Source organism: Protomyctophum parallelum (genome assembly GCF_964188405.1).
Source record: "Protomyctophum parallelum genome assembly, chromosome: 6".
Taxonomy (NCBI): domain Eukaryota; kingdom Metazoa; phylum Chordata; class Actinopteri; order Myctophiformes; family Myctophidae; genus Protomyctophum; species Protomyctophum parallelum.
In genome coordinates this window covers 51,712,681-51,724,658 of record NC_139701.1, presented here as the reverse complement: position 1 = coordinate 51,724,658, position 11,978 = coordinate 51,712,681, and the positions used below count along the sequence as shown (strand labels likewise).

The following is an 11,978-nucleotide window of genomic DNA, read 5'->3' as shown; positions in this document are numbered from 1 at the left end:
AACCAGGACCGGTGTACTGGTATTTTTGGGGGTCTGCGGGTATACGCGGCGCGGATCGAGCGGCGGTTTGGTCTGGTCTCTCTCACCTATATACACGGATTTTAACCCTCGGCTCTACATATATATACCCCACTCTCTCTCTCTGCTGCTGTAGAAGACTCTCTCTCCCCCGCCGTGCGTGGCGTGGCGTGCGTGGGTCTTTATTTTTTTTACATGTCCGACCTGCTCGCTTTATGACAATGGATTACTTTCTGGTTCTGTGCGGCGTCTTGCTGGTGCCTGTCGTGTCCGCCGTTGAAGGTAAGGATTCCTAGTTCTGTAATTGTGCCGTTTGTGTGTGTGTGTGTGTGTGTTAAAGGGCGACTGTGTTGTTTGCCGATAATCCATTTTTGGGGGGGGGGGGGGGGGGGGGGGGGTGTTCGGCGCAGCAGAGGTTCCATATAGAAGCCGATACGACGTTTTATACGTAACCCCCAACAGTCCAATTTTACCATCTACTCCTTCAACTATATGCCAATCGATTCATTTCCAAAAGCGACCACATCTGAGTGGTTTATAGGGCTCGCTAAATAGAATAGGCTGGTTGTGCACGAACGAACGCAGCGAGGCGCATATAGCATGGTACATGCATGCGGGTCTCTCAATGCACGATTGTTATGCGCGTCGAGCGAAGCGCTCCTCCATATCAATGGAGTGTATAGGCTAATAGCCCTATAGTTGTTATAATGTGTATTCTTTTCTCTGTCTGTCTGTCGGGGCCGATTCCTATGAGCGATCCGATCGTCTATCTGTTCTTTCTTTGTCACTTTTTGAGAGCAAATTAGCGCTCCGGCTCCTCTTGTCCGGCGGGGCGTCGATCAGTCACTCGGGGGAGCTTTTTTTTGTGTTGCTTGCTACTCGCAGCGGTCTCGCAGAATGCGGCCACGGTGCACGGAGGAGCCCCCTGCGAAGCCCGAAAAAAAGCCCCCCACCACGCAGTCAGTCAGTCACTCAGTCAGTCAGTCAGACAGACAGACAGACGCACTTTCCCCTCGCCTCGAGTCAGCGGCGTGGATTTTACGTCTCGGGGACGCGGGGAGTGAGTGCGTGGCCCTTTTGACCCGGCTGAAAATACAAATTGGTGCAAATGTAACATCGATAGGACTCTGATTTCGTTATATTTTATGTTAACAGTTAATGGAATATATATATATATATATATATATATATATATATATATATATATTCACTACACAAACAAACCAAAATCTGCACAAAATATTATCTTCATTTCGATGTACCATGTTATGCTTATTCCCATGTATATACCAGTGAAAAGCAACCGTCTTTGTTGAGTTGGTGGGGAGGGGGGGGGGGGGTGGTGTTGCGTGCATTAACTATAAACCATGCATATCTCCTATAAGCAGGCTTTACGAAATATAACAGAAATCCTCCATTCTGTGCTTTTTGATTCAAGAAAACATGTAATAAGACTCATTCTGCATGCTGCTGGCTTTTGGACAATGTGTATAAAACGACTGAAGTATATATGCATGTGTGGTGTGGGGTGTTGGAGGGTGTTTGGTTGGCGGCCTGTGAGTGTCAGTGTGTCGGCTTGAAAGGAGCAGGAGCCGGGCCGGGGGGGGGGGGGGGGGTTGCTTCTTAGACTAGAGCTGGCTCCGTGCATGGCTTGTGTTGCACGTTTGAAAGAAAGTAGGACAGTGTGGCATAGTGGAGTCAGCGAGACACACTGGCTCTCCCTGAGTTTATATATTCTCGTCTTATTTCTTCAACCACTTCAGTTGTGTCTATATATTGGTATCGCCTGTAAGGCTACACACACAATGGCGTCAGTGGTGAAGCCTCAGTCATAGCTTCACAGTTGCGTGCTGCTCGGTAACTATAGCAGATCGCGCTGTGTTGCTTGTAGATCTGCTATTTATAAGGCATGCAGCTATATGAAGGATAAATCGGGTATTTAAAGAGCTATATATGATTTCAATTCGGGGTTTTAGTAGGTCTATTCTTCTGAAAAGATCGTGGTGTGTGAATGTGTGCATGAATTGCTGCGATCCTTGACCTTAAAACCGATAAAGTAGGACAACTATATCAGTATAAACTCGCATATATATATATAATAGCGTCTTCGTTGCTTTCTCTTTCTCGTGACTTTGGCTTTGACAAGAGCAGAAGTAAAGTATAGCCCATATATTGTCAAAGGGCAACATAATGTCTAAGCCTTATCAGATAAAGGTGTTTTCTTGTATTCTTTCCACACGGTGCCGGCATTATGAAGTGTCGATAACAGAAGCTCGCTGTAACAGCCCTTAGATTGTAGGTCCATGTGGTGCATGTGCCACACGCAGTTCTCAAAGTTGGGTCCGGGGACCCCCCCCCCCCCATGCAGGCAGGGGGTCCTTGAGGACGTTCCACTGGTGGTCCATATATATCGAACTCACTTTTACAACAACGGCCCGTCTCTCATTTGAAAATGGCCGAGTTATATACAACAAGCTCACCACGGCACGGGTTGCAGTGGGACGTGTTTGTGAGCGTGTATATCTGCTATATGTAAATAATAATAAGACAAGTATTAAATACATAATAATAATGAATACAATATCGCATTTTTTTTTAATTTTTTAACATTTTGTAACAATACGTGTATTGGAGGAAGGGGGGGGGGGGGGTCGTCCCCTGGCTGGCACGAAATATTTTCAGATGGAGGGGGTATTTCGTGGCCAAATATTAACTACATTAATTTGGGCCGGGGGTCCTTGACATGGGGAGAAAAGGAAAGAAAAAAGTTTGAGAAGCAGTGGACTTCTCTAGACCACCACATGGTCTGAATTATACCTAAATGGGGAACCGTGCTGCCCGTGCTACTATACTAGCCTACTATAGTCGGGCCCGGCCCGGCCTCAGGGAGCTACAGCTAGCGAGGGAGGTGCATACATGCGGGGCAGGCAAGGCAATTCAGGCAGGCAGGCAGCGCTGTGTGCAGTGCACCGGGGCTGCATATAACCTGCCTGCCTTGCCTGCCTGAAGTTGATGTATTTCGTTAGGACAATCTATTCTCCAACATAAGTGATGCCATAAATTTTCGCCCGCTGACCTGGTTGGGGGCTTACCTAAGCTTTTAATACAGCCCGCTTGATTTATGGCTGCGCGGCGCGGGTCCCGTCCGACGGCTCTCTCCCCAGGATCCACTGAGTTGATGGTGGTGATTTTGTGCGTGTGTGTGCGTTTGTGTGTCTGTGTGTGTGTGTGTGGGGGGGGGGGGGGGTGCACGCACACACGCGCGCGCACACAACACACACACACACACACACACACACACACACACACACACACACACACACACACACACACACACACACACACACACACTAAATAGATGTTTCTTCGCATTTATCATCCGCAAACTGCACTTTGTGATAGTCAGTCTGAAACTTTTTTCAACTTTTTTTTTTTTTACCGTTTTTTATTTTATTTTATTTTCCTCCTCCTTGCCATGGGGTTTCTCCTAAACCTCAAAATATGCTTTATTGCTTCTGATTTAGGCTAAATAATTCCCGTTCTTCAAATGGAATCTTTATATCGGCTACATTTATCAAACAAAAGCAACACAGTGTGTGTTATGCAGATATATCCTGTAAAAAACAGGCCCACGGTGCCATGATGTCGTCCGGGCTGCAATTTGGGGCTTTTGTTGGTTTTGAAAATGTTTAGCTTTTGAGCTGGACTACAAAATCACATCCAGCCTTCATTTACAGCCCATTTAACTTAATTTCAGCCCAATTTCGGCCCGTGAACTGTATATCTAAGCCTATACAGGAGGCTATTCAACGGGGTTCTTGTGATTGCATGCGCGAGGCCAAAAGATCCACGCTCATTTGACTGTGAGTTTCCACACATGTATATCAGCAGCATGGGTGACAGAATATATAATAGGCTACACCTTTTCACGGCAATACGACTCAGTGTGAACTTTGATCTGCAGTCTAGGCCCATAAAGAGAAGCCACGTGCATGCAGGGGCTACTGAACAAGAAGCTGCATGGGTATTCATTATAATAATAATAATAATTATTATTATTATTATTAGGCCTATTATTATTATTGCTGTTGTTGTTGTCGTGCAAGAGAGAAGCTATAGCCTGTATACACAGATTGCTTCGATATAGTCCAGCATGGCGGTCGAGTTAATCTTTCTCCATGCAGTGTAAATTATGCGTGCTGATGTGTGTGCGTGTGTGTGTGTGTGTGTGTGTGTGTGTGTGTGTGTGTGTGTGTGTGTGTGTGTGAGGCAGGAAGCGAATCTGTTCAAGCAGACCACACACACGCACACACACACACACACACACACACACACACACACACACACACACACACACACACACACACACACACACACACACACACACACACACACACACACACACACATACACACAACCACAATGCATTAATCACCCCCACACTATACACACTCACAGACAACACCATTAGATATGCGCAGCATATATATACCCGCTTTTATGAACCTCCGTCGCTCCACTATCACTGTTTGTTATGCATAGCATAGTGTGGTTTAGGCCTATCTTGAAATAATAGCGCTAACAATTCATTCAGTCTCTTTATCACGGGCTGGGTGTGACAGCCATGCTGGCTTTATAACTACCCATATAGTCATTTGGGCGTCTTTTAAGACAGAGACAACACAAGTGTATCCTCGTAACCGTGCGAGTGTGTATATATAGGCCCTACACGTAACCAAATGGGCCCTACACGTAACCAAATGGGCCCTATACACGTAACCAAATGGGCCCTACACGTAACCAAATGGGCCCTATACACGTAACCAAATGGGCCCTACACGTAACCAAATGGGCCCTATACACGTAACCAAATGGGCCCTACACGTAACCAAATGGCCCGCAACGCGGGTCCATTTGGTACACTCACGCACGGTTACGAATTGTGTCATGTTAAATGAACAAATAAATACCAAGGATTGTTATTGTGTAATGGGCCCCATTAAACGTTCACTTAACAATCCGCCGTGTCTGCCATGCATCTGTCACGCGTATTGCCAACAGCAACTTTTTAGAGAGAGCATTTATATAATAAATAGTGATATGAATGAACGATGGCGGATCAAAGCATTTTAAAGTGGCATTTAATGCCATGTGCATGCAGGGTCTTGTATTATATGTAGGCCTATAATGAATATAAAGTTATGAACTAAGACAAACGGGCTTTTATTGTCGCCTTAATTCGCTCGGGGGACAACCCCCCCCCCCCCCCCCCTTTTTCTCTATCCATATCTGCTGTTATCATTTTTGTTATTTATGGCTGTGTGTGATATTGTATATGCATGCGTGGGAATGATGGAGCGTGTGTTTATGCTTTATGCTGCGAGCAAATACGATATAGCACTTTACGGGACGTTTTCCCGCATGCTGCTTGATGTTCCAGAGAGAGAGAGAGAGGGCTCAAACCAAGGCCAGTATAGGCAGCCCCATGCATCGTCAGTTTGTTAACCATTTGTCTCTTATTATTCTCCTTGGGGCGGCACACAGCAGCCATCTTGCGTTCTTTTTACGGACGTGGGTTCAAAGGCAAATGGCTCACTCTATACTAGACCTCGTTAGGGTCACAATTGAACAAACAAATGGAACTATTAGCGCCCCTGGCTGTAACTGTTCTGTCGTATATATAGTTAACTAGCAGTAAAGCACCGGAAAGCCTTTGAGGGAGCCGCGTGGGGGGGGGAAAAAGCACGATGCGTGGAAGTTGCTTCATTTGCAAGTGAATAGCCCACACAACACATGCAATGAGCACATGAAGCAGGCACTCTGGTTCTTCTGCTGCTAGCCTAATACCCAAATTCACTATGCAGACACTGTCTGGTGAATTTGGGTATTAGGCTACATTTTAGCCTAATACCCAAATTCACACTGTCTGGTGAATTTGGGTATTAGGCTACATTTTAGCCTAATACCCAAATTCACCATGCAGACACTGTCTGGTGAATTTGGGTACTAAAATGTATCGCTCAATGTGGCTGTGCCCTGTAGCCTAATTATACAACAGACAGACAGACAGGGCACATTGAGCGATATGATAAGATGGGTGATACGTGTATAGCTATAAAAAAAAAAAACATGGGATATGGGAAATGCTCATAATTTGCTTTAGGCCTACTGTATATGATCTGTTCTTCTTGACAGGAGACAGTCACGGCCACTTATCAATTATAGGCTGAACAACACGATAACATCAGCCTTGAATTGCCCTGTAGGTCTTGTTCCATGAACTCTCTGCATGACTTTAGGAATTCTTTCGCCTCACTCCGCGCGCGCACACATGTCAGCAGTGTGTGTGTGTGTGTGTGTGTGTGTGTGTGTGTGTGTGTGTGTGTGTGTGTGTGTGTGTGTGTGTGGTGTCATTCATTGATCAGGGAATCGGTATAATATAACTGCTTAGATTAGAGCTTTTACAGTGCAGGATCAATGGCTTTGATTGCCTTGTTGTTTCTCCTTGGCCGCAAGTGCGCATGCATAGCAGCCAAACGGGTATATGAGCTGCTATAGAGAGAACTGGTATGTGATCGCCATACAATATATTAGAGAAGGGGGGAGTCTTTTACTGCCGGCCAATGTAGTGATTTCCAATTCATTATATGTTATGATTAATTGCCGAGGCTTTGAGTTCAAGTGATTGGGTTTAAACTCAAGAGGAGCGTGGGTTGATTTGACTGCATGCATATAGCCCCTATTATACCAGAACGGTACATGCTCAGCATTCGAGATCTATAGTCTTCTATAGTCTATAATGTGATGTTGATGTAATAATAACAACGGGGTTTCTGCATTGGAGTGTTGCATGCTTGTCTCATTTGCCTATAGGCCTATAAGTATCCTTGTTGATTAACTCTAATGGACAGAAACAATAATTAGTCACACAAATATGCATGTGCAATTATTTTGTTGTCTCATTATATTCTATAGGACAAACTCTCGTGTCATTTTTTTTTTTTTTTTTTTTTTTTTTACAATGATCTGGATTATACTCTTGCACATAATTATAATTTAACATTTATGATTGTATAGTTTTTCAGAAAGTATTATGTTACTGTGTTTTATTAATCAGTCCTACGGTTTGTTTTTACTTTTATTGTTTGATTTTTTTAATTATATATATATATATATATATATATATATATATATATATATATATATATATATATATATAATCCACATATAAACTTTTAATGATCATAATAAAACTGCAAAATTAAACTTAATTGTGGAAATTGTTTTACATTATATGATGCAAATAAATACCATTAATTGTTATAAACATTTGTATTAATAGTAACAGACACAAACCGGACGACATGTGATGCATTTGCTGATGAGCAAATTATGGTTATTTAGCATATTAAAAAAAATCTAACCGTTGTAATTCATCACTTGTGTTACTCTGTGGTGCCGCCTGGTGGAAACACCCGATCTACAAGCTCACATGCAGCGCGTCAATGACGTGACACGCCGTGAGCTTGTGTATATAGATCTGCCATTTTCACTGTTCGTTTTGCAATTTGTCTGAAACGTCTTTGAACATTTTTTCGCCTATAATAAATAATATGACATGCCAAAAAGTAGGTTTTAATGTGCAGTGGTGCATTTCCCACTCCGTCCCCTTTGATGTTCATGTACATTTCAGTGACGTCATATTATGTCTATATTTCATACGTCTGTGCAGTGTGATATAGGCCTATGTCGTTAACACAACAGATTTTCAGCTTGAAAATCAGTTGTTGTATATAGTGTATAGCAAGCTGCACCATCATATATATATATATATATATATATATATATAAAGCAACAACAGCAAATGAAAAAGTGACAAATAAACAGTTCCTCAGCATGCAGACTTGAAAAAAACGAAATAAACAAACAACTCTCTCTCTCCCCGTGCCCACTGGCCCCCTCAGCGTTGCGTGTCGTCGGGGGGGGGGGGGGGGGCATGCATGAAGCCCGGTCGGGGGCTAGCAGATCACATGCACAGCACACACACACACACACACACACACACACACACCACACCCACCCACCCTGGCGGCCATCTTGAACAGATGTATATACGCTTGTCTCTTCGTGGTTCAGATTGTTGTTTGTAGTATAGACAGACAGACAGACAGACAGACAGAGAGGAGCTCAATAGGGCGAGGAGGAGGAGGAGGAGGAGGAGGAGGAGGAGGAGTGGAGGAGGGTGCGTTGTGGGATGAGTCGTGTTGAGTTGAGGATTGGATCTTAAGTGATGGGTTGTACATAGAGCTGCCGTCCGATTGGGTGGGTATTTGAACGACGGAGGAGGAGGGGCGCCTTGAGGGGCAGCGAGCGCGGCCAAAGTTGAGAGGCTTTCACAGATGTATAAGGATGGGTGTGTGTGTGGTGTGTGTGCGCGCGTGTGTGAGCGTATATATACCGGGCCGACGGGGCATGACTCTCACAACATGGCGCTGGCACTGCATGCGGACAGACGGATATACGGACTGACGGACGACGGAGAGAGAGAGAGAGAGAGAGAGAGAGAGGACTAGGGCGAGTTGTAATTCCATATGCGAGCAACAGCCGTGACAACAATCCAACCCACAGCCTTTGCACATACTGCATGGGGAATGAGGGATGAAACGGCTGGGTGACCTATGGAAATAACGCACGCACGCACACGCACACGCACACGCACACACACACACACTGTATACTGTATGCAAGGGCCGGCGGGGGCCACATGCCAATATCACGGCTGTTTCACCCTTTTTGCCTCGATTATTATACGATTTAACCCATTCTGACCTGAGATCAGATTCATATACGAGGTTTCCACTGGACACACACTGGTCTGATTAACCCATTCTGACCTGAGATCAGATTCTAAAAAATGTCAGTCGTTCTTTGATTTTCAAAAAATAGCAGACCCTATACAAGCTCGTAGCGCGCCACTCAGTGGCGCGCTACGAGACGGTTATATATCACTTATAAGTTGTATATACGAGAGTCCATGGGCTTTATAGACGCACAAGGAGGGGCCCTGCATGCATGCGTGTGCATGTGTGTCCACATATACTGCATAGGTGTGTGTTTGTGTGCGTGTCCGTGTGTCCGTGTGTGTGTGCGTGTGTTCAAATAGGTATGCATCTATTTGTGTGCAAAGAAAAAGGGCCATGCATGCATGCGGCCTGCATGTGGCATCCGAAGGTATAGAGAGAGAGAGAAGGGGTCTCTCGTGGGATAGGAGGGTCTTTGACACCCCCGCTCCCTCTGAGAGCCATGCAGCCTGCAGTCAGCCATGGGGAGGGAGGAGTGGGAGGGAGGGAGGGAGGGTGAATGTGTCTGGGCCTGCCCTCTGCCAAGAGCCCCACCGGGCCTGTCTATAGGCAGCCGAGCGGAACGAGAGAGAGAGAGAGAGAGAGAGAGAGAGGAGAGAGAGAGAGAGAGAGAGGCTGAGAAAGACGAGAAAGAGAGATGTTATGTTTTGACTCGTGCAACTGTGTCTGGGAGCGAGAGAGAGAGAGAGAGAGGGATAGAGGGAATTGGGTGGCACAGCGAGGGTGTGTGTGTGTGTGTGTGTGTGTGTGTGTGTGTGTGTGTGTGTGTGTGTGTGAGGGGTAAATGCCCGCCACGCCAGCCTTAAGGTGGGTGCCAGCATGTTAAAACGCTTTGCTTCCGTAAACGTTTTAGTCCGCGTGACCCCACAGGAGAGATTTGATGAACCCCCCCCCCCCACCCCCCCCCACCACCCCCCATGGGACCCAAACTATAGGGAAAATATAGCTGATATACAAGCTCACATGCCACGGCGCAAAGCGACACGCCGTGAGCTTGTATATATATATATAGATTGTCTATTTTCACCACTACATTCATTATGCTATTATACTTTCTTGGATTATATACTTCATGAATTACAGAGAGAATTGCATTTGCTGCTTTTGGGGAATGCATCCAGTGTTTGGGAACTATTAGTGGCTTAATAATGAATCCAGGTTCAGTTCAGTTGTGTGCCGCCATTTTACCCTCGAGTCTGGTCGCTCGCACAGTGGAAAAACCCCTCCCTTCCCACGCACGCACGCATGCACGCACGCACACACACACACACACACACACACACACACACACACCACACACACACACACACACACACACACACACACACACACACACACACCACACACACACACACAGACACACACATACACACACACACACACACACTGGCTCCGTGAGCTATATATTAAGGGCCTTCAGAAATCTGAAGAAATGTTTGACATAACGTCAAAGATGATGTTTTATTGGCTCCAAACGTCCATAAAGCGCGACAGCTGAAATGAGCATGTGTCAGAAACTATGGCAGATTATAAGAGAGAGAGAGAGAGAGACAGAGCGGGTGAGAGAGAGGTGAGGGAGAGAGAGAGAGAGAGAGAGAAGAGAGAGAGAGAGAGAGACAGAGCGGGTGAGAGGGAGGGAGAGAGAGAGAGAGAGAGAGAGAGAGAGAGAGAGAGAGAGAGAGAGAGAGAGAGAGAGACAGAGCGGGTGAGAGGGAGGGAGAGAGTGAGAGAGAGAGAGAGAGAGAGAGAGAGGGGGTCCACCATGCTTTTCCAAAAACGCCCACCCCTCAAACCATGCCCTGTGACCCCTATATATAACAGGGAGAACTGGACGAGGTTGCCGGTAAGATGTGGCTAATATACATTTGAGCGAGAACAGTGGCTTGGGGGGTGCTGTGCTGTGCTGTGCTGTGCTGTGCTGTGCTGTGCTGTGCTGTGCTGTGCTGTGCTGTGCTGTGCGTGTGTGCGTGCGCGCGCGTTCCTGGTCCACAGCCTATAGCCTTGTTTCAGCTTCAACAATAGCAGCCTTAACACAATCAAGCCCCCAGGGGGTTATCCGTTTCCAGCCACGGAATTATACGAAAAAGAAAAGAAAAGAAAAGATGACGAGAGAGGAGAGGATGTGTGTGTGTGTGTGTGTTACATGTTTCTTTGACTACAGCAGGGCCAGTACACACACACATCAGCTCTTTTACGTACGTAACTCGTAACCTCGGAAAGAGGGTTGGGGGGGGGGGGGGGGGAGGTTAAATCTTGAGGTGGTGGTGGGGGCTGTTGGGTGTGCAAAGGGGGGGGGGGGGGGGGGGAGGGGTATAAAGGGCGCACACCAAACGAAAAAGGCGATCTATACAAGAGAGAGAGAGAGAGAGAGAGAGAGAGAAATGTCTGGGTTGAGCTTAACCTATAGGCCTAGTGCTTGATATTGGGCCTTCGGAACAAGGCCTTACGGCCCCCCCCCGGCCCCTCGGTATCGGCCTATACGTTTTTCTTTCTATATACTCCCAAAACAACAACAACTTTTTGCTCGCTTTTCCAATTCCACCAATTCCGGTTGTTTTTTACGGCAACGCTCTGCCAGGCGTCGTCGACTGTGATTAACCGCGGCAGCAACAGACGCCATGTATGTGTGTGTGTGTGTGTGTGTGTGTGTGCACGCATGGCGTCTGTGTGTGTGTGTGTGTGTGTGTGTGTGTGTGGGCCCTATAGTGTTTGTGAGCTGCACTGCAGCCTAACTATGTGTCATAATGGCGTGCGCGAGGCCGTGCACGCGTCCGCACAGCAGGGCTGCTGAGTTACTAGAAAGCGCACACTGCAGCCTCCGTCAGCCATCATCCCCTCTCTTCTCCTCCTCCTCGTCTCGGGCATCAGGCTATATAATAACCTCCTCCACCTGCTGCGTCCCTTCCCTAGATTTCCTCCTTCCCTCTTTCCTTCCCTCCTTCCCTCTCCTATACCAGTGTTCATATGTATCTGTGTGCCATCACGGACACCATTCGATGCCCCTTTTTAGCCTCTCAGCCCTATAAAACGAAAGAACGTTTCGTTATATCCTTGGATGCGATTCTTGTCCACAATTACATGCTGTACTGACGTTGGTAT

At 46.4% G+C, this 11,978-nt stretch overlaps 1 protein-coding gene across 1 annotated transcript in view; it reads left to right on the top strand.

Moving 5' to 3' along the window:
- Window positions 1-239: 239 nt before the first annotated feature.
- Window positions 240-11,978, top strand: part of LOC310860082 (ephrin type-B receptor 3-like) — a gene marked incomplete at its 5' end in the record, with an annotated part of 37,583 nt that continues 25,844 nt past the window's right edge. Inside the window, 1 exon segment of the mRNA XM_083766845.1 lies at window positions 240-300. Coding sequence (XP_083622971.1) covers window positions 240-300 — 61 coding nt within the window.